Source organism: Triturus cristatus, chromosome 1_1 (assembly GCF_964204655.1).
Source record: "Triturus cristatus chromosome 1_1, aTriCri1.1, whole genome shotgun sequence".
NCBI classification, from domain to species: domain Eukaryota; kingdom Metazoa; phylum Chordata; class Amphibia; order Caudata; family Salamandridae; genus Triturus; species Triturus cristatus.
This window is the reverse complement of record NC_140579.1, coordinates 1,285,208,146-1,285,229,424: the sequence shown is the minus strand read 5'-3', so window position 1 is coordinate 1,285,229,424 and position 21,279 is coordinate 1,285,208,146. Positions and strand designations below refer to the sequence as shown.

The 21,279-nt window shown below is 48.9% G+C and overlaps 1 protein-coding gene across 1 annotated transcript in view; it reads right to left on the bottom strand.

The window, feature by feature from the left end:
• LOC146871970 (DDB1- and CUL4-associated factor 7) overlaps positions 1–21,279 on the bottom strand; it is a 559,819-nt gene that overhangs the window by 155,329 nt on the left and 383,211 nt on the right. Inside the window, exon 5 of the mRNA XM_085652619.1 lies at positions 181–390. Within this exon, the coding sequence (XP_085508745.1) occupies positions 181–390 (210 nt within the window). The remainder of the gene's footprint in view (positions 1–180; positions 391–21,279) is intronic.

Sequence of the window (21,279 nt, the reverse complement as noted above, 5' to 3'; positions counted from 1 at the left end):
CTATATGGCTAGCTATTTTTAAAATCTTTTTTTTAAAGAAAAATCTATTCTAATGATGACGTGTCCTTGGATACACAATAAGCAAACATTTCTCATGATGAATTTGCCCAAAAAAGAAAAACACTGCAATCCACATCCACAATAGGTACCATTAGCCATTTTTTTCAGAACATGTCTTACCTCCATTCCATCCATGGCCATCGTAGCAAGATAGTTTGGATCCTGTTTATTCCAACAAAGGCGCAGCAATGGGTGGTGCTGAGGATCTTCATATATAATGGTACTATGTTCTAAGTGTCGTAGGTCAAACATGCGCACAGAGCCATCTGCACCAACAGATGCAAACATGTCACGTCCACCACCAGCACGGCTAAAGGCTATGTCATATACCTGCCAACGGATACAACATGAATTAGGTAAGACATCAAGGGACATCCTCTCACCCCTTTACAATGACATTTACCAAAATATAGGTATTCTGCAACAAACGTTTATAAGCACCTTTATAAGATGCCCAAACATGAACTCTGCTTCCCACAGACTTTTGAGTGTTTAAGCTGGTCTCTACAACTGCAACACCATTTTCTCTTCGATCAACTGAAGCGCGGAACATGTATGTTTTTGTCATTTATAATGCACTCGGGTAGTTTGGCACATCACCTTTAAATCACAATTGAAAGCATAAATTACATTCCTTCTTACTAGTGATTAGGCCCATGATTTCAAACCTACAGAATGAACAAGCTTTCGGGTGGATACTCTATTTAACCATAGATTCCTCCCCTTCAAATACTCCCCAAACGCCAGACTCAGATCTAGAAACTTTAATCTAGCAGTGCTCCTGCATGCCGCTCGGCAGAATAGTGTAGCTTGGTGCTGGCTCCATACCACCCTATAAGTGATGGAGCATAGCCTCGTACAAGTGCAGCCCTTGAATGCTGACGGCATTCGCTCTCCCCCCCCCCCTTTCACAACCTCAGACGCGGAACGTGAACAAATGTTGGTACCAGTGTACTGAATACCAACTTGGGACCTTTTTAGATGCTAAAAAGATGCCACTCCACAGAATGGGGTGGTGGGAGGGTAGTGAGAAAACTATGGTTAGAGTATCCACCAGCAAGGGCGTTACCAAAGATAAGTAATTTGTTCTACGGATGAATACTTCTAACTGCAGACTCCTCATCCTAGAATACATGTCAAAGCAGTACCTCCCCAGGTGGAAGGTGTGTGAAGAGAACTCAGAATAGAAAGTCCTGCAGGACCGAGCAGAAAAAAAATGCTCTTTGTGCCAAACACTAGTGCTTCGTTAAACATTTATGGACCTTAACGTTACAGTCTGTCAGACGTCAAGGACACTGTGAGCCAACGCAGTGATAGCAGCCTTAGCTCCGGTGGAAAGGGCTCTCAGATATTCCTAAGGCTGCTTCTTGGCCAGTGCACAGCAGATCATAATGCAGAAGACAATCCCTCTTGACAGGATTCTGTTCCATACAGCTTTACATTTCTTTGCCCTGGAGAACACCACAAAAGGCTGATCGGCGACCTGATGCTCCTCAATACGAACAATGTAAAAGTTGGAACCCCTTTTGGGGTTTAACTGATTGAGCCTCTCCTCTTTCGAGTGGCGATGGAGAGCAAAGAACACTAGCAGAGTGACAGACTGCCCAAGGGAATCACTACTTTTGACAAGAACGGCTCGAGCCCTCTGCAGCAGTTTGTTTGGAAAAAAGGTGGTATATGACTGTTACATTGATACTGCATGTAGTTCACTCAAGTGGCAAGTTGACGTAATAATGATGAGAAAGAAAGTATTAAAGTCAGGAGATTCAGCATGCACCAGTGCAAGGGTGTACACATGAGAAATGTCAAGACAAAGTTAAAGTCCAACCAACTGCATAAGGGTGGAGGGAAGGTATCAAACCTTTAAAAAAAATAATCTCCTCACAACAATGTTGTATGGTCCAGTAAATTTAGAAAGGCCGAAAGGGGATTAAATAACATTTAATAGTTCCCCCTGCAAGAAAAGAAAGGTGTCTGACAGCTTTGCTTGCAAGGGATCAGTCTTACGAGCACCACACCAGGCCACAAATTTGTCCAAGCGTCTGGCATAAGAAAACAAGTTACTTACCTGTAACTTTTGTTCTCCAGTATTGGTAACTTTCATAGATTCCCATTGCTTCTATCATTCCCCGTAGTCGAGATGAGTCCCCGGTAAATAAAAAATACCATAGAAATAAGTACAAAAAAAGAATAAGGCCTAGGCCTCATCTCATTTTGTAGCATATCCACCTCTTTGTAAAAGAGACAAAATAAAATGAACAGCCAATCAGAACAGCCTCACCTCATAGAACCTTCCTGAGAGAGCCTCAGATTTTCGTAGTCGTTGTGTAACAGTATAACAGAAGATGCTGAAGGCTGAGCTTTCCCAGGGGAGGAGGGTGGGCGCATGGGACTCTATGAAAGTTACCAATACTGGAGAACCAAAGTTACAGGTAAGTAACTTGTTTTCTTACTCCAGTATTGGAACTTTCATAGATTCCCATTGCTTGTATCAGAATAGCTAGCAGTCAGAACGCACTTTGTGTCATAATACATTGTTATGTCATCTTGCAAGATGCATCACATTTATTAGAAACAAATTATCCAGAGAATTGACAATAGAATAGTAAGTGAACATCAAGAGATACAAAATGTGCGAATAACCAATAAAAGGAAGGAGGGTTAGTAGGGAAAGCTCACCACTTATCGAAAGAGGTTCCTTAGGACTACCTGTTCCACTGCAGCGTCCCTACGCGTGGAGGAGTCCAAGCAGTATTGCCTTGTGAAGGTATGGGTACTGCTCCATGTCACTGCTCTGCAAATGTCCTTGATCGGCACTCCGGCGAAGACAGCAACAGAAGAAGACATGGCTATCGTAGAGCGCGCCCGGACCCGCCCCTCCAGGGGCTTACCAGCCTCTTGGTGAGAGTATTGGATCGCGCTGGCAATCCATTGAGCAATACCCTGCTTTGAAAGAGGGAACCCCTTGCGAGGGGTACTGAAAGCGACAAAGAGCTGTGTTGATCTTCTGAAATCTTTGGTACGTTGAAGTTAACATTTTTGACATCTTTGAACGTCCAGAGTCTAGAGCCCTCTCCGCTGGAGTAGTGGGTCGAGGAAAAAAGGATTTGAGAATCACTGGTTCATTCAAATGAAAGTCTGAAGGCACCTTCGAGATAAATTTGGGATTCGTTTTCATAATCAAAGTCTCTTTTAAACTGTAAGAACGGTTCTTGAATAGTGAGAGCGTGCAGTTCACCCACCTTTCTGGCAGAAGTTAAGGCAAGAAGGAGGGCCACTTTCCATGAGAGGACTTTAAGGTCCGCCCTATGAATTGGTTCAAAAGGCGGCCTCATGAGTTGTGTAAGGACTAAGTTAAGCTGCCACAGAGGCGGTGGAGGCCTAACTGGTGGGAAGACTCTAAAAAGACCTTTAAGAAATTGCTTTACAATTCTTGCCGACCAGAGGGAAGGTCCAGAAGTAGTTTGTCTGAATCTAGAAATGGTTGCAAGGTGCACCTTGATAGAGGAATGAGCGAGACCTGATTTAGCCAAAGCCAGAATGTATGGCAAAATCTGATCAGGAGCAGAAGAGTAAGGATGAATTTTCTCTTGCCGGCACCACAGGCAGAAACGCTTCCATTTTAAGCAATATGTCTTATTTATACTCTGTACTTGAGCAAGCACCTCTACACTCTGCTGAGATATTTAGATACTGAAATTCTCGTGCTCAGTGCTGATAAACTGAAGAGAGCTCGGATCCAGATGTACCACTTGGCCCTGGGACATCGTCAGCAGGGAAGGAATTGGGTGTAGATGAACTGGATGATCCAGGGAGAGCAGGAGAAGCTCTGCAAACCAAAACTGGCGGGGCCACCAGAATCATGCTGCAGGATTCTGAGAGCGACCCTTGACCTTGTTAGGTAGGTCGCTCCCCCTCCGCACAGCACCGCCTGTGCAGCCTGTCCTTTGCCCCAGCTGCCGCTGCTGAGGAAAGTTGAGGTCTGTTCTATATACTGCCCGTATAGTTTTCTCTTTTGCTGTCTGTGACTGCTATCGTCTGCCTTCCCCCTGTGCCTGCATTTTCTCCTGTACCCTTCTTTCCCCATCGTCACCCCCGTGATCTGTGCCCGTTTTCTCCTTCTGTGACCCCCGTAATCCGTGCCCTTTTCCCTTCTGTGTCCCCCATGATCTGTGCTAGTTTTCTCCTTCTGTGCACCCCCGTGATCTGTGCCTGTTTTCTCCTTCTGTGACCCCCGTAATCCGTGCCCTTTTCCCTTCTGGGCCCCCCATGATCTGTGCCCGTTTTCTCCTTCTGTGACCCCCGTAATCCGTGCCCTTTTCCCTTCTGTGTCCCCGTGATCTGTGCCCGTTTTCTCCTCCTGTTACCCCTGTGATCCGTGCCCTTTTCCCTTCTGTGTTCCCCATGATCTGTGCCCGTTTTCTCCTTCTGTGACCCCCGTAATCCGTGCCAGTTTCCCTTGTGTGCCCCCCGTGATCTGTGCCCGTTTTCTCCTTCTGTGCCCCCCGTGTGCCCGTTTTCTCCTACTGTGACCCCCGTAATCCGTGCCTTTTTCCCTTCTGTGCCCCCGTGATCTGTGCCAGTTTTCTCCTTCTGTGACCCCCGTAATACGTGCCCTTTTTCCCTTTCTCCCGCCACTGCGTCCCCTCCCCCCTGACTGTTTATTCGCTGCCCCTACCTCCCACCTCCCAGCTGCTCCTCCCTCCCGCCGCCCCATATATGGCGCACCTAAGGCAAGCCCGTCTGCGCCCCTCCTCGCCTGAACCGCGCCCAGCGCCAGGACCCCTAGCCCCCACGAATGCCACGACACCCGCCTCTGCTATGACTCCAGCACTGCAATGACCTCCCTCAAATAGATTTTAGAACAATCCCTGCCCTTTTATACGCAGACGACGCTGTGTTAATGGCTCGCACCCCTCTTGCCCTGCAACGTGTCATTTCCTCATTTGAGAAATTTATGACTAACCTGGGGCTTACTATTAATGTCTCTAAAACCTTTGCTATGACTAGTGGCAGTGGTGGTAGCAGGGGTTTAAAATCTATGTATGTGTACGATAAGCCAATAGAATATACCAATTTGTTTGCTTATTTGGGCATTTTATTTGACAATAAACTGAGTTGGCAACTCGCTGTGAAAACCAGAAGGGCCCTGTTCGCGAGAACTGTGACTGCCCTTCGCAATTTTAGCAGAAAACTGGGAAGGAGGCCCCGTCTGAATTGCTGAAAATTTATAACGCAAAATGTGTCTCTGTTGCCACCTATGGTGCTGGGGTGTGGGGGATTGTCGATGTTTCTTCCTTACAGATGATAGAAAACAAATTTTTACGGTTCCTACTGTCAGTACCAGATTCTACATCTACCTATATATGCCATGCAGAATTGGGTACTGGTTATCTAGAAGATACAATTAAAATACAACCAATACTCGAATGGCATAGGATCTGGACTTCTGATAATCTGGACCTGAATCGCAATATTATTAAGGATGTTTTAAAGTTGGAAGGGGCGCATAGGATAAGATGGTTAAGTTATATTAAATTGTTTTTCTGTAAATTGAATCGCCCTGAATTTTACGATGATCCTACCTCTTTGACTCTGATTGCGAGAAAGGTTCTAAAAGAAATGTGCCTGGACTACTTAAATGATTCTAGACTGTGCACGGAAATGAAGAAAATTACTGTACAGGTACACCAGTTGATCTCCATTCATTTCTTAATACAACCATATATTACAATTGTTACTGGAGATTTTGACAGATTTCTGTTAGTCCGTTTCCGCCTCGGCATTATCCATAGGCTATTAAGTTTCCCTGCTTGTAATGATTGGTCTAAATCTCTTTGCCTCTGTCCGTGTGACGATGTATCAATCCAATCTACACTACATGTTGTCTTTTTGTGTAAATTTTATAGCATTCCCAGAAAAAGATGGATCCTCCCAGTCCTGAAATCCTTTGGGGTTAGGCAGTGTCGCCCCGCACTGCTAGCCCTTCAAATGTTAGATTCACCCTATGTTATAGCCTCTGTTACTGCATTTTTAAAATTTATTTTTAAATCAAGAAATCAGCTGCTAATGTAATTATGTTTAATGTCTTTTTATGCATTGTGTCTCTGCTTTTATGATTAATGATTTTTAATCGAATAAAGCTGAATTGAATTGACTCCAGCACCCTCCACGCACTCAACGCCGGACGATCACGCACCTGCTGCCTGGCCGCCCCGAAGCGCACCCAAGGACCCTTCTCCTGCTGGAACTGCAGCTTCACCAGCATCCGGCCCGCCAACCCACCTACCAAAGAACCCAACCACCTCAGATGCATCCTTCCTAACACCCGCTCCGCACGCAAGCCGTGGAACTCTGAGACCTACTGGACTCCAACACACCAGACGTCGCCTTCCTGACGGAGACCTGGCTGAACCCCTCCTCGGCACCAGACATCGCCATAGCCATCCCAGAAGGCTACAAGATCACCCGCAGGGACCACAACAATGGAGTAGGAGGAGGAATCGCCATCATCCACAGGAACTCTCTCAAAGTCTCAACCAAAACAGACGACACCCTCAGCACTGCCGAACACCTGCACTTACAGATCCACACCGATCCCAACACCACCCTCAGAGGAACCCTCATCTACAGACCCCACCGGACCACAAGCACAGTTCAGCGACTCCATCACCGACCTCATCAGCACACAAGCCCTCACCTCCACGGACTACATCCTCCTCGGGGACCTGAACTCCCAACTCGAGAACAACAACGACGACACCAACTCCTCCACCCTGATCGACAACCTCGGACTCAGACAACTCGTCACTACACCCACCCACTCCGCCGGCCACACGCTTGGCCCCATCTTCTCTGCAAGCTCCCACGTCTTCTTCAACCACACCACCGAGCTCCACTGGACCGATCACCGCTGCATCTCCTTCCGGAAACCCACCACGCACCACCGCACCCAACAGATGGCGCGCGCTGCTGGAGCAAAGTCACCAAAGACCAGCTCTCCACCACCCTCGCCCGGAGCCCACCCGCAGATCTGACCGACCCAGACACCGCCGCTTGCAACCTCAAACAGTGGATCGACTACTGCGCCAACACAGTCGCCCCGTTCAAGAAGCCCTCCAACACCCACACTAGCAAGAAAGCCAGCTGGTTCACCGAAGACATCCAGGCCTCCAAGCGAATCTGCCGAAAACTCGAAATAAAACTGGATCCGTGAACGAACACCGGAAAGCTACACAGCCCACAAGAACGCCACCCGCAGACACCACCGCCTCATCAGATCCGCCAAAAGGACCTCCTTCAAAGACCGCCTAGACAACAAAGCACTCAACAGCAAAGAGCTCTTCAACATCGTGAAAGAACTCTCCAACCTCAGCTCCAACACCGACATCCCACCTTCACAAGACCTGTGCGACTCGCTGGCCACCTTCTTCCATCGCAAGATCGCAGACATCCACGACAGCTTCAACGCCGTCACCACCCCGGCAACCACTGAGACCCCCGCTCCCACGACCACCAACCGCCTGGACCAACATCAACACCACCATCAAGATCATGAACACCGTCCACTACGGATCCCCGGAAGACCCCTGCCCATACCACATCTTCAACAAAGCCAGCAGCACCATTGCACCCAATCTCCGGAAAACCATCAACATCTCCCGGAGAGCTGGAAGCACGCAGAGATCAATGCCTTACTCAAGAAACCCAAGGCGGACCCCAAGGACCTCAAGAACTTCATACACATCTCCCTGCTCCCGTTCCCGGCGAAGATCGAAAAGACAGTCAACAAACAACGGACCAGCTTCCTCGAGAAGAACAGCATCCTGAACCCGTCCCAGTCCAGGTTCCGCTGCAACCACAGCACCAAAACTGCCCTCATCATCGCCACCGATGACATCAGGACCCTGCTAGACAACGGAGAAACCGCGGCCCTCATCCTCCTGGACCTGTCAGCCGCCTTCGACACGGTCTGCCACCGCACACTACGAACACGCCTCTACGACGCCGGAATCCCAGAGAAGGCCCTGGACTGGACCTCCTCCTTCCTCTCCGGCAGAACACAGAGCGTCCGCCTCCCCCCCTTCAGCCCCGAAGCCACCGAGATCATCTGTGGTGTAACCCAAGGCTCATCCCTCAGCCCAATGCTGTTCAACGTCTACATGGCACCACTCGCCCACATCGCACAACGACCGCAACATTATCTCCAATGCCGATGACACCCAGCTGATCCTCTCCCTCACCAAGGACCCCCACACCGCCAAAACCAACCTCCACGAAGGAATGAAGGCCGTCGCCGACTGGATGAGGAACAGCCGACTGAAGCTGAACTCTGGCAAGACGGAGGTCCTCATCCTCTGATCCACCCCCTCGGCCTGAGACGACTCCTGGTGGCCGACTGCACTAGAAAAACCCCCAACACCCACCGACCATGCACGCAACCAAGGGGTCATCCTCGACTTCACCCTCTCCATGACGAAGCAGGTCAACGCAGTCTCCTCCTCCAACACCCTTCCGCATGCTTCGAAGGATCTTCAAGTTGATCCCCACCGAAACAAGGACAGTCACCCAGGCCCTCGTCAGCAGTAGACTGGACTACGGAAACGCACTCTACTCAGGAACCCCGGCCAAACTCCTGAAACGGCTTCAACGCATCCATAACGCCTCCGCACGCCTGATCCTCTACATCCCTCGCCATAAGCCACATCACACCCCACCTGAGAAACCTGCACTGGCTCCCTGTCAACAAGAGGATAACATTCAAACTCCTCACCCACGCACAAAAGGCACTCCACAACACCGGACCAACGTACCTAAACAGCTGACTCAGCCTCTACACCCCCACCGGCCAGCTCCGCTCCGCAGACTGCGCCCTCGCCACTGTCCCCCGCATCCGAAGAGTGACCACCGGCAGCAGATCATTCTCCAACCTCGCCGCCAAGACATGGAACACCCTCCCCATTCGCCTGCGGCAGACCGAAGACCTTCTGACCTTCAGAAGACTCCTCAAGATCTGGCTCTTCGAACAGTAGCAGCTTCTCCCCCCCCCCCCCAGCGCCTTGAGGCCCTCACGGTTATGTAGGGCGCTTTACAAATGCCATGATTGATTGAGGGTTCCGCCTTGAGCTTCCAGAGAAGTCTTGGAATTAGTGGGATCGGAAGAAGAGCGTAAACAAAGGCGCCCGACCAGGCCATCGAAAGCGCATTCCCCAATGATCCCAGATGGTGATCCCTGCTTGTGTAGAGTCAGCATTTCTTGTTCTCTGGAGTGGCAAAGAGATCTATGGGCGGAGTGCCCCAGAGACTGAAAATTTCCTTCAGAGTGTCTTGGTCTAATTCTCACTCGTGGCTCACTGACTTTAGATGACTGAGCATGTCCGCTGTCTTGTTGAGGACACCTGGAAGATGTTCCGCCGAGAGCGATATCTCCTGTTGGATTGCCCATTCCCAAATTTCCTGAGCCTCTTTTGATAGTCGACGAGACCTTGTACCTCCCTGCTTGTTTACGTAATGCATGGCCGTCGTGTTGTCTGTATGGACCAGGACAGTGGACCGTTAAATATGCGGAAGGAAGGCCTGCAAGGCTAGATGAATTGCCCTGAGTTCCAACAGACTGATGTGGAGTAGGCGTTGCTGGGGCAGCAAACGGCCACTTACCTGAAGGTCTTGTAAGACTGCTCCCCAGCCTTCTAGTGAGGCATCTGTTATTAGAGGAGCTGGGGTGACCCTGAAGGTGAGACCCTGAGAGAGATTGTCTGACCGCTTTCATAGGCTGAGTTATTGAGATCTTTTCGTCGAAAGAGCCTTCTGCCTGGCGCCACTGCAAATCCAGTTCTTGGAGGGGGCGCATTCGTAACCTGCAATGTGGAATCAAGGGAATGCAGGACGAGACTGACCCCAGAAGGGATTTGTAGAGGCGAAATGAAAGTGACCCTCTTTTTTGCAACCGTTGAGCAGAGGTAATCAGCTTTGTTTGCCTTTCTTTTGACAGGAACGCTTTGCAGCAAGTTGTGTCCAGAATGGCCCCCCAAGAACCTGGCTGACTTGGACGGGCACAGGACTGACTTTTCCGTGTTGAGCTGGAGCCCCAGGTGACAGAAGAGCTGTGTGCAAGTTCTGACAGCCTCTTCCGCTGCGTGATGAAGACGGAGCTTTCACCAACCAGTCGTCCAGGTAAGGAAAGACCTGGAGCTTCCGTTTCCTGAGAAAAGCTGCGACCAGGGCTAGGCCCTTCGTGAAAATCCGCAGAGCGGATCTTAGTCCGAAAGGCAGAACTTCGAATTGAAAGTGGCTCCTGTAAAGCATAAAAACTTCCTTTGGGCAGGGTGGATAGGGACATGAAATTATGCGTCCTCAAGGTCCAGGGTGGCCATGTAATCTCCTGGATTGAGGAGCCGTAAAATGTCCCGTAAGGAGACAATCAGAAAAGAGTGTTATGAGCTAGGTGTTTAGCTCCCTCAGGTCTAAAATTGGGTGCCATTTTTCTACGGTCTTTTGAACAAGAAAGAACCGGGAATAGAATTATTTTCCCCATTGGGATAGAGGGACCGGTTCTATCGCTTCCTTGAGAAGTAGTTGGTGTGCTTCTAGATGTAGAAGGTGTAGATGCTTGGATTCGGTGGCGCGAGGGGCTTTGGATGGTGGTTGATGTTAAAATTCCAGAGTATGGCCTGACAATACAATATTGAGAACCCATTGAACTGATGTTATAAGTTGCTAGTTGTGGAAGTGTTGGGATATCCTGCCCCCCCACTGGTGTTACAGGAGACAAAGGAACAGTAGAAAGAGCCAGGAAGCCGCTAGTTGGCGCTTAGAGGAATCCCTCCCCTGGCACCCTTGTCGTCCTCTAGATGAAGATCGAGAGAAATAAGACAGGCCCTGTCGTTGAGAATATTGCGGCCGGTATGATTGAGAAGGCTGTGAGTAAGAGGAATAGCGCTGCTGCTGATATCCGCCTCTGTATGAGGAAAAACCTCTCCTTCTCGTTCCACGGAAAGTCACCTTGCGGTATTGTAGAGTCCTCATGGACACTGCAGTTTCCGTGTCTTTCTTTATATCTTGCGGCGCATAATCAATGTGCTTCCCAAAGAGCGCCTCGCTGTCAAAGGGAAGGTCCAGGATCTTGTTTTGGACTTCCGGCAGGAACCAAGTGGTATGAAGCCATCCTTGGCGTCGAATAACTGCTACCCCTGCTAGGGAACGGAAGGCTGTCCACCACCCTCGCCCGGAGCCCACCCGCAGATCTGACCGACCCAGACACCGCCGCTTGCAACCTCAAACAGTGGATCGACTACTGCGCCAACACAGTCGCCCCGTTCAAGAAGCCCTCCAACACCCACACTAGCAAGAAAGCCAGCTGGTTCACCGAAGACATCCAGGCCTCCAAGCGAATCTGCCGAAAACTCGAAATAAAACTGGATCCGTGAACGAACACCGGAAAGCTACACAGCCCACAAGAACGCCACCCGCAGACACCACCGCCTCATCAGATCCGCCAAAAGGACCTCCTTCAAAGACCGCCTAGACAACAAAGCACTCAACAGCAAAGAGCTCTTCAACATCGTGAAAGAACTCTCCAACCTCAGCTCCAACACCGACATCCCACCTTCACAAGACCTGTGCGACTCGCTGGCCACCTTCTTCCATCGCAAGATCGCAGACATCCACGACAGCTTCAACGCCGTCACCACCCCGGCAACCACTGAGACCCCCGCTCCCACGACCACCAACCGCCTGGACCAACATCAACACCACCATCAAGATCATGAACACCGTCCACTACGGATCCCCGGAAGACCCCTGCCCATACCACATCTTCAACAAAGCCAGCAGCACCATTGCACCCAATCTCCGGAAAACCATCAACATCTCCCGGAGAGCTGGAAGCACGCAGAGATCAATGCCTTACTCAAGAAACCCAAGGCGGACCCCAAGGACCTCAAGAACTTCATACACATCTCCCTGCTCCCGTTCCCGGCGAAGATCGAAAAGACAGTCAACAAACAACGGACCAGCTTCCTCGAGAAGAACAGCATCCTGAACCCGTCCCAGTCCAGGTTCCGCTGCAACCACAGCACCAAAACTGCCCTCATCATCGCCACCGATGACATCAGGACCCTGCTAGACAACGGAGAAACCGCGGCCCTCATCCTCCTGGACCTGTCAGCCGCCTTCGACACGGTCTGCCACCGCACACTACGAACACGCCTCTACGACGCCGGAATCCCAGAGAAGGCCCTGGACTGGACCTCCTCCTTCCTCTCCGGCAGAACACAGAGCGTCCGCCTCCCCCCCTTCAGCCCCGAAGCCACCGAGATCATCTGTGGTGTAACCCAAGGCTCATCCCTCAGCCCAATGCTGTTCAACGTCTACATGGCACCACTCGCCCACATCGCACAACGACCGCAACATTATCTCCAATGCCGATGACACCCAGCTGATCCTCTCCCTCACCAAGGACCCCCACACCGCCAAAACCAACCTCCACGAAGGAATGAAGGCCGTCGCCGACTGGATGAGGAACAGCCGACTGAAGCTGAACTCTGGCAAGACGGAGGTCCTCATCCTCTGATCCACCCCCTCGGCCTGAGACGACTCCTGGTGGCCGACTGCACTAGAAAAACCCCCAACACCCACCGACCATGCACGCAACCAAGGGGTCATCCTCGACTTCACCCTCTCCATGACGAAGCAGGTCAACGCAGTCTCCTCCTCCAACACCCTTCCGCATGCTTCGAAGGATCTTCAAGTTGATCCCCACCGAAACAAGGACAGTCACCCAGGCCCTCGTCAGCAGTAGACTGGACTACGGAAACGCACTCTACTCAGGAACCCCGGCCAAACTCCTGAAACGGCTTCAACGCATCCATAACGCCTCCGCACGCCTGATCCTCTACATCCCTCGCCATAAGCCACATCACACCCCACCTGAGAAACCTGCACTGGCTCCCTGTCAACAAGAGGATAACATTCAAACTCCTCACCCACGCACAAAAGGCACTCCACAACACCGGACCAACGTACCTAAACAGCTGACTCAGCCTCTACACCCCCACCGGCCAGCTCCGCTCCGCAGACTGCGCCCTCGCCACTGTCCCCCGCATCCGAAGAGTGACCACCGGCAGCAGATCATTCTCCAACCTCGCCGCCAAGACATGGAACACCCTCCCCATTCGCCTGCGGCAGACCGAAGACCTTCTGACCTTCAGAAGACTCCTCAAGATCTGGCTCTTCGAACAGTAGCAGCTTCTCCCCCCCCCCCCCAGCGCCTTGAGGCCCTCACGGTTATGTAGGGCGCTTTACAAATGCCATGATTGATTGAGGGTTCCGCCTTGAGCTTCCAGAGAAGTCTTGGAATTAGTGGGATCGGAAGAAGAGCGTAAACAAAGGCGCCCGACCAGGCCATCGAAAGCGCATTCCCCAATGATCCCAGATGGTGATCCCTGCTTGTGTAGAGTCAGCATTTCTTGTTCTCTGGAGTGGCAAAGAGATCTATGGGCGGAGTGCCCCAGAGACTGAAAATTTCCTTCAGAGTGTCTTGGTCTAATTCTCACTCGTGGCTCACTGACTTTAGATGACTGAGCATGTCCGCTGTCTTGTTGAGGACACCTGGAAGATGTTCCGCCGAGAGCGATATCTCCTGTTGGATTGCCCATTCCCAAATTTCCTGAGCCTCTTTTGATAGTCGACGAGACCTTGTACCTCCCTGCTTGTTTACGTAATGCATGGCCGTCGTGTTGTCTGTATGGACCAGGACAGTGGACCGTTAAATATGCGGAAGGAAGGCCTGCAAGGCTAGATGAATTGCCCTGAGTTCCAACAGACTGATGTGGAGTAGGCGTTGCTGGGGCAGCAAACGGCCACTTACCTGAAGGTCTTGTAAGACTGCTCCCCAGCCTTCTAGTGAGGCATCTGTTATTAGAGGAGCTGGGGTGACCCTGAAGGTGAGACCCTGAGAGAGATTGTCTGACCGCTTTCATAGGCTGAGTTATTGAGATCTTTTCGTCGAAAGAGCCTTCTGCCTGGCGCCACTGCAAATCCAGTTCTTGGAGGGGGCGCATTCGTAACCTGCAATGTGGAATCAAGGGAATGCAGGACGAGACTGACCCCAGAAGGGATTTGTAGAGGCGAAATGAAAGTGACCCTCTTTTTTGCAACCGTTGAGCAGAGGTAATCAGCTTTGTTTGCCTTTCTTTTGACAGGAACGCTTTGCAGCAAGTTGTGTCCAGAATGGCCCCCCAAGAACCTGGCTGACTTGGACGGGCACAGGACTGACTTTTCCGTGTTGAGCTGGAGCCCCAGGTGACAGAAGAGCTGTGTGCAAGTTCTGACAGCCTCTTCCGCTGCGTGATGAAGACGGAGCTTTCACCAACCAGTCGTCCAGGTAAGGAAAGACCTGGAGCTTCCGTTTCCTGAGAAAAGCTGCGACCAGGGCTAGGCCCTTCGTGAAAATCCGCAGAGCGGATCTTAGTCCGAAAGGCAGAACTTCGAATTGAAAGTGGCTCCTGTAAAGCATAAAAACTTCCTTTGGGCAGGGTGGATAGGGACATGAAATTATGCGTCCTCAAGGTCCAGGGTGGCCATGTAATCTCCTGGATTGAGGAGCCGTAAAATGTCCCGTAAGGAGACAATCAGAAAAGAGTGTTATGAGCTAGGTGTTTAGCTCCCTCAGGTCTAAAATTGGGTGCCATTTTTCTACGGTCTTTTGAACAAGAAAGAACCGGGAATAGAATTATTTTCCCCATTGGGATAGAGGGACCGGTTCTATCGCTTCCTTGAGAAGTAGTTGGTGTGCTTCTAGATGTAGAAGGTGTAGATGCTTGGATTCGGTGGCGCGAGGGGCTTTGGATGGTGGTTGATGTTAAAATTCCAGAGTATGGCCTGACAATACAATATTGAGAACCCATTGAACTGATGTTATAAGTTGCTAGTTGTGGAAGTGTTGGGATATCCTGCCCCCCCACTGGTGTTACAGGAGACAAAGGAACAGTAGAAAGAGCCAGGAAGCCGCTAGTTGGCGCTTAGAGGAATCCCTCCCCTGGCACCCTTGTCGTCCTCTAGATGAAGATCGAGAGAAATAAGACAGGCCCTGTCGTTGAGAATATTGCGGCCGGTATGATTGAGAAGGCTGTGAGTAAGAGGAATAGCGCTGCTGCTGATATCCGCCTCTGTATGAGGAAAAACCTCTCCTTCTCGTTCCACGGAAAGTCACCTTGCGGTATTGTAGAGTCCTCATGGACACTGCAGTTTCCGTGTCTTTCTTTATATCTTGCGGCGCATAATCAATGTGCTTCCCAAAGAGCGCCTCGCTGTCAAAGGGAAGGTCCAGGATCTTGTTTTGGACTTCCGGCAGGAACCAAGTGGTATGAAGCCATCCTTGGCGTCGAATAACTGCTACCCCTGCTAGGGAACGGAAGGCTGTGGTGGCAATATCCATTGAGCAGTCAATTATTTCTGAAGATGTTCTCTCTCCCTCCTTGAGGATCTTTTTAGCTTCAGCTTTAGCTTCTTTTGGCAGCTGGTCTAGATAAGGAGACAGATCACACCACATCTGGCTATCATACCTTCCAAGATTTGCCAGGGCATTGGCTGCTCTAACCAGGAGGCTCGACATGGAAGAGAACCTCTTCCCAGCATTATCTAACCGCCTTCCCTCTTTATCAGGTGGTGTGGTAAGAGGGGCCACCGGATTTTTAGACTTTCTCTGGGCCGCTTGAGAAATCACGGAATCTGGTTTCGGCTGGCTGACAAGACAAGTGGGGCTATCTTCAGGAGCCTTGAACTTTTTTTTCCAGACGAGGAAGCACAGGTATGACTGCGGCCGGCGACTTCATTACCTTTCGCCCCTCATCCCAGACGTGACCCACGTCAGGGATAGAGCGTACTGACTTCCTGAATGGTTCTTTAAAGTCATGTAAAAAACATTCTGACTGCACAGATGGAATGGGCAGATCGAAACGCTTAGAAGGTCTCTCCATTAGATTATGAAAGCCCCCAATATCAGCAGGAGGAGAATCCGCCAGTTGTGTGTTAGCACAGCATAATTAGTTAGGTTTTATCACGGATATAATTCTGTTTTCGTTGATGTGTTTTCACTTTGAACAGACGGAAGTTAACGACTCTGCAGTTAACCTCTTCAGTGCCCATGACGAGATAGTCTCGTCATGGAGCACGGTTGCGCTGTGCCCATGACGAGACTATCTCGTCATGAACCCCACCCACTAGTGCAACGCCCGGCACAGGAGGGGGAAAGGGCGTGGCACTGAAGGGGTTAAGAACCCGTCAGGTCCTGGTTGCAGAGTTTGCGATGTCTCTTCTTTCTGTGTTGTTTCTCTTCCCAAAACCCCTTCCCTTTTAGAGTATTTGCCAGAATCACTGTTTCTGTAATTCAGTGAGGCTGGGATATATTCTGGGCGGGTCGGAGCATTGTCATCGCTCCTGTCGACTACCTGGATTTCAGGTGAGTGGTTAGACCATCATAACAGAAAGTCAAGTCACAACATTTAAGGTCGGCCTGGGCGATGGACACCTCAACTAGTGATCCCGTAGCTTCAGGTCAAGACTCTTTCCATGCAAGAGTTAACCACACTACTCGTAGAGTTACAAGAGGTAGTCACCTTGAAACAGGAAAACACCACCCTAAAAACTGATTTACAACGTCACAAACCGCGTACTAGTCCATGGGACGATTCAGTAAAACCCAAAGTAGTGGTGCAGCCCCCTCGGTTTAATTTTAATACAATGCATGCTGAGACTCCCACAGCCCAAACCGTAAACTTCTCTGTCAGCACTCCAACAGCGGTTCTTTGGCTCCACCAGAACGTTTCTTCGGAGACCATAGTAAATACAATATATTCATTAACCAGTGTCAACTGCATTTTTTGTGCCGTCCAGCAGCATTTCCCTCTGATGTGGCTACAGTGGCTTTTGTTTTGTCATATTTGGGTGGAGGAGCCGCAATATGGTCCATCCCTTTTGTTGAAAGAGACGATCCTTTATTACACGATTATTTTCTATTTAAAACAGAGATGCGAAAATTGTTTGCCAGGCATCAGTTTGTTCAGGCTAGTGACAACGAGCTCCTGAATTTACGTCAGGGCTCAAAGGATTTACTAACTTATATTACATCCTTTTATTTGCCTCATTGCTGAAACCGAATGGCCTAATGAAAAAAAGAACGTCATTGTTTTACCAGGGGCTCCGAGACGAGATCAAGGATGTCTTTGCTCAAATCGTAGACCTTCCTACAGATTGTACAGAATTTATTAATCTAGTGGTTCACTTAGACCATCGTTTGGGAGAATGCAAGGGAGAAAAGAATCGTAATGATATGCCCAGATTACTTATACCAAAGCAAGAGAAAAAGGAAGCCGTCCATTCTTCATCAGATGGTACTGAACCTATGCAAATTGGTAGTATTAGAAGACCATTGTCCCAAGATGAAAAGGACCGCAGACGTCGACTAAAGATGTGTTTGTATTGTGGAAAACCCGGACATTTCGCCCGGGACTGTTCCGTTAAACCAAGCACATCACGTAAGGCGGTTGGTTGTGTGGATTCGTCTCTTTTGGATTCCCACCAGTCGGAAAACTTATTAGCCCAGTAAGGAAAGAGACTTCCTTATCGAGCGCATCAGAATCAAGGGTCTCTCCTCAACATTTGGCCAATACGGTTTACGCTGTTCCTAGACACCTAACTCTTATCGTTACCTTGCTTTTGGCAGTTCAGACCAGAAAAGTGATTCCGATTCTACTAGATACGGGAGCCACTGGCAACTTTTTAGATGTTGGGTTAGCCAACAACTTAAACATTTCTACAGTGAGGAAGACCATTCCTCACTGTTGACGGTTCAGAGTTGACCTCTGGTTTGATTCAATTCCAAACACTACCTTTGACCATGATTTGCGCTGACGGTCATTCTGAACAAATACAATTCGATTTGATTGATATCCCAGTATTTGGAGCCATATTAGGAATACCTTGGCTGCAGGTGCACAATCCCAAAATCGATTGGGTCAAAAGAACCGTCACTCCAGATTCTACTTACTGTTTCAAGTCTTGTTCTCAATAGCGGCAACAACTCATTACACCTATACATTGTGCCTCTGTTTGTGCAAACGCTGAGACACAAGAGATTAAGTTACCACAAATCTATGAAGACTTTCATGTGTTCTCGGAGGTTCAGGTTACTCAACTGCCCCCACATCGGTCATACGACTGCCGAATCGATCTAATTCCTGGAGCCACCCTGCCTTGCAGTAGAGTGTATGCCTTGTCTGATCCAGAGACCAGTTATCTGAGAGAATATCTTGACGACTTATTGATGAAGGTGTTTATTCATCACTCCACCTCCCCTGTGAGTTCTCCTTTGTTTTTCGTCCCGAAGAAAAACAAAGAGCTTCGCGCCTGCATCGATTATCGCGCGGTCAACAAAGTAACAGTAAAAGATAGATACCCTCTTCCACTCACACCCGTTTTATCGGATCAAGTGCGTAATTCCACATCTTCACAAAACTCGATCTAAGAGGTGCTTATCACCTTATCAGGGTAAAAGACGGGGATGAGTGGAAGACGCCATTTCAGACCAAGTTTGGCCTCCGAGTATACAGTGATGCCGTTTGGGCTTTGTAACGCTCCTGCAGCGTTCCAGTTTTTTTTATAAATGGAGTCCTACAAGAATTCCTAGACATCTGTGTCATCTGTTACATTGATGACATCCCGATTTATTCCACTTCCACCGACGAACATATTGGACATGTAAGAGCAGTCCTACAACGCCTGCGAGAACATCAGCTGTTTGTCAAATTAGACAAATGCGTTTTTCATGCCACTATCGTAGATTTCTTGGGTTATATTCTTTCTCCACATGGCATTGCTATGGACCAATTGAAAGTGCAGGCCATTTTACGTTGGGGCACTCCAGGATCTATCGAAGACATTCAGAGATTCTTGGGGTTTACGAATTTTTACCGACAATTTATCCCAAGTTTCTCTGCCTTAGTAGCTCCCATCACTCACTTATTTAAAAAGGGAATCCGCTTTCACTGGTCTGATGAGGCAGAAACAGCCTTCCAAAGTCTCAAGAAGACTTTCACTGAAGCACCTATTTTACATCACCCTGACCAGACACAACCGTTCTATGTTGAGGCAGATGCTTCTCTGGTGGCAGTAGGAGCTATCTTGTCCCAAAGAGATCCTGGCACTAGTCATCTTCATCCTGTTGCGTACTTTTCAAAAAGTCTGTTGCCTGCTGAGCAGAAGTACACAGTGGCAGAATGTGAGTTGCTAGCTATTAAATTAGCTTTTCAGGAAGGGTGTCACCACCTGTTAGGGGTTTGTCACACTAACCATTTATTCAGACCATCGCAACTTGCAGTTCTACCAGAGTGTAAAGGCCCTGACACCACGCCAACTTTGTTGGCTTCTCTTTTTTAATGAATACGATTTTATCAATACCTATAGACCTGGCAAGGAACAGAAAGCGGACACAGTGTCCCGTTTAAGTCATCATGGTTCCGAGAGGAGTACAGAACAAATAAAACCCATTACCCCAGAGAATAAAGTAGTTGCCCTCTGTGTTTCACAAGATTTTTTAACTTGCATACAAAAAGCACAAGACCAGGCCCCAGTATTACCCGAGTTGATAAAAAAAAAAGATTTATTGTATTACAATGATCGTTTATATGTTCCAACCCAGGAATTGCAACAGTGTTGTCTTGGACTCATGACTCGGTTTTTCCAGGACATCCTGGTATAAAAAAAAACTATTGAATTATGTCAGACAGTTTTGGTGGCCTACGCTCATTGATGATGTCAAGACTTGCACCCAAACCTGTCCCGCTTGTGTACAGTCTAAGACCCCTAATGTTGCTCCAGCTGGTTATCTACAAACTATGCCTATACCACCTGCACCATGGCATACACTAAGTATGGATTACGTCACTGATCTCCCTGTGTCCAATGGTTACTTTATCATCGGGGTGGTTATTGACTACTTACCCAAGATGGCTCATTTTGTCCCACTTAAACATATGCCCTCTGCCAAAGAACTCACAGATTTTTTGGGACAAGAGATAATTAGGTTACATGGACTACCAACCACAATTGTCTCCGACCGTGATCCTAAATTTGTCTCCAGGTTCTGGCGTTACTTTTGTTCCTCAATGGGCATAGATGTCCGTCTGTCCTCCGCATACCACCCACCAACAGATGGGCAGACGGAACGCCTCAATCAACCCATGGAGCAACACTTGCTTTGTTTTTCCTCTTTGTGGACCACGGAATGGGATAAGTCCCTGCCTTTAGTTGAATTGGTCTACAATAATTCAGTACACTCAGCAACAGGAGTTTCTCCCTTTTATTGTTGATTAGGTTATCATCCATGTATGTTACAGTTTCCACAAACTGCCCCTTTAGAAGCGGTCCCAGCCGTCTCTGCCCATCATTCACAACTCCATAAAATACAAGATCAAGTAAGCTCCCATCTACAGAACCATCAACAACAGGTCAAAAAACAGGCAGACAAACATAGAAGACCTACTCCAATATATAGTATAGATGATGGTCTGGTTGTCCTCTGAGAATTTACGTCTAGATGGGTCTCGTAAATTACAGCCCCGATTTTTAGGCCCATTTCCTATTAAGAAAGTCATCAACCCAGTCACAATGGAACTGTCCCTGCCCAGTGATTATCGGATTCATCTGGTTTTCCATGTGTCCCTTTAACAGCCCTACACAACACAAACCCGAACAGGCCCACCTCCTCGTCCGGTGAAAGTAAATGGTCAGTGGGAATATGAGGTCGCAAGTTTTAGATTCCAAAAGAGATCACGGTATCTTACACTACCTCTTAGGATGCAAGGGTTATGGGGCGGAAGAAATTTTGTGGGAACCAGCATTCTCGGTCCAGGCTCCTCCTTTGGTTAGGCAATTCCACCAGCAACATCCCTCGAAACCAATTTCTGTATCAGTGGTTTTGCGGGGGAGGACTGTCAGGAATCAACGCACATCGGCAGGTGTCATATCCTGCGTGGTCTGTTAGGCACAGGGCAAGTACATTAATCATGTCAGTATCCCACAACAGTAACAAGTGTTTCTGACTTGCCTACGTGTCATGTTTCTAGTTATGCTTCTGTTAAAATACTGTTTAAAAACGTCATAACATTTCCTTTAAACATGCACTTTAAAGTACATGTGAATGTGTGTAAATCATTGTACATT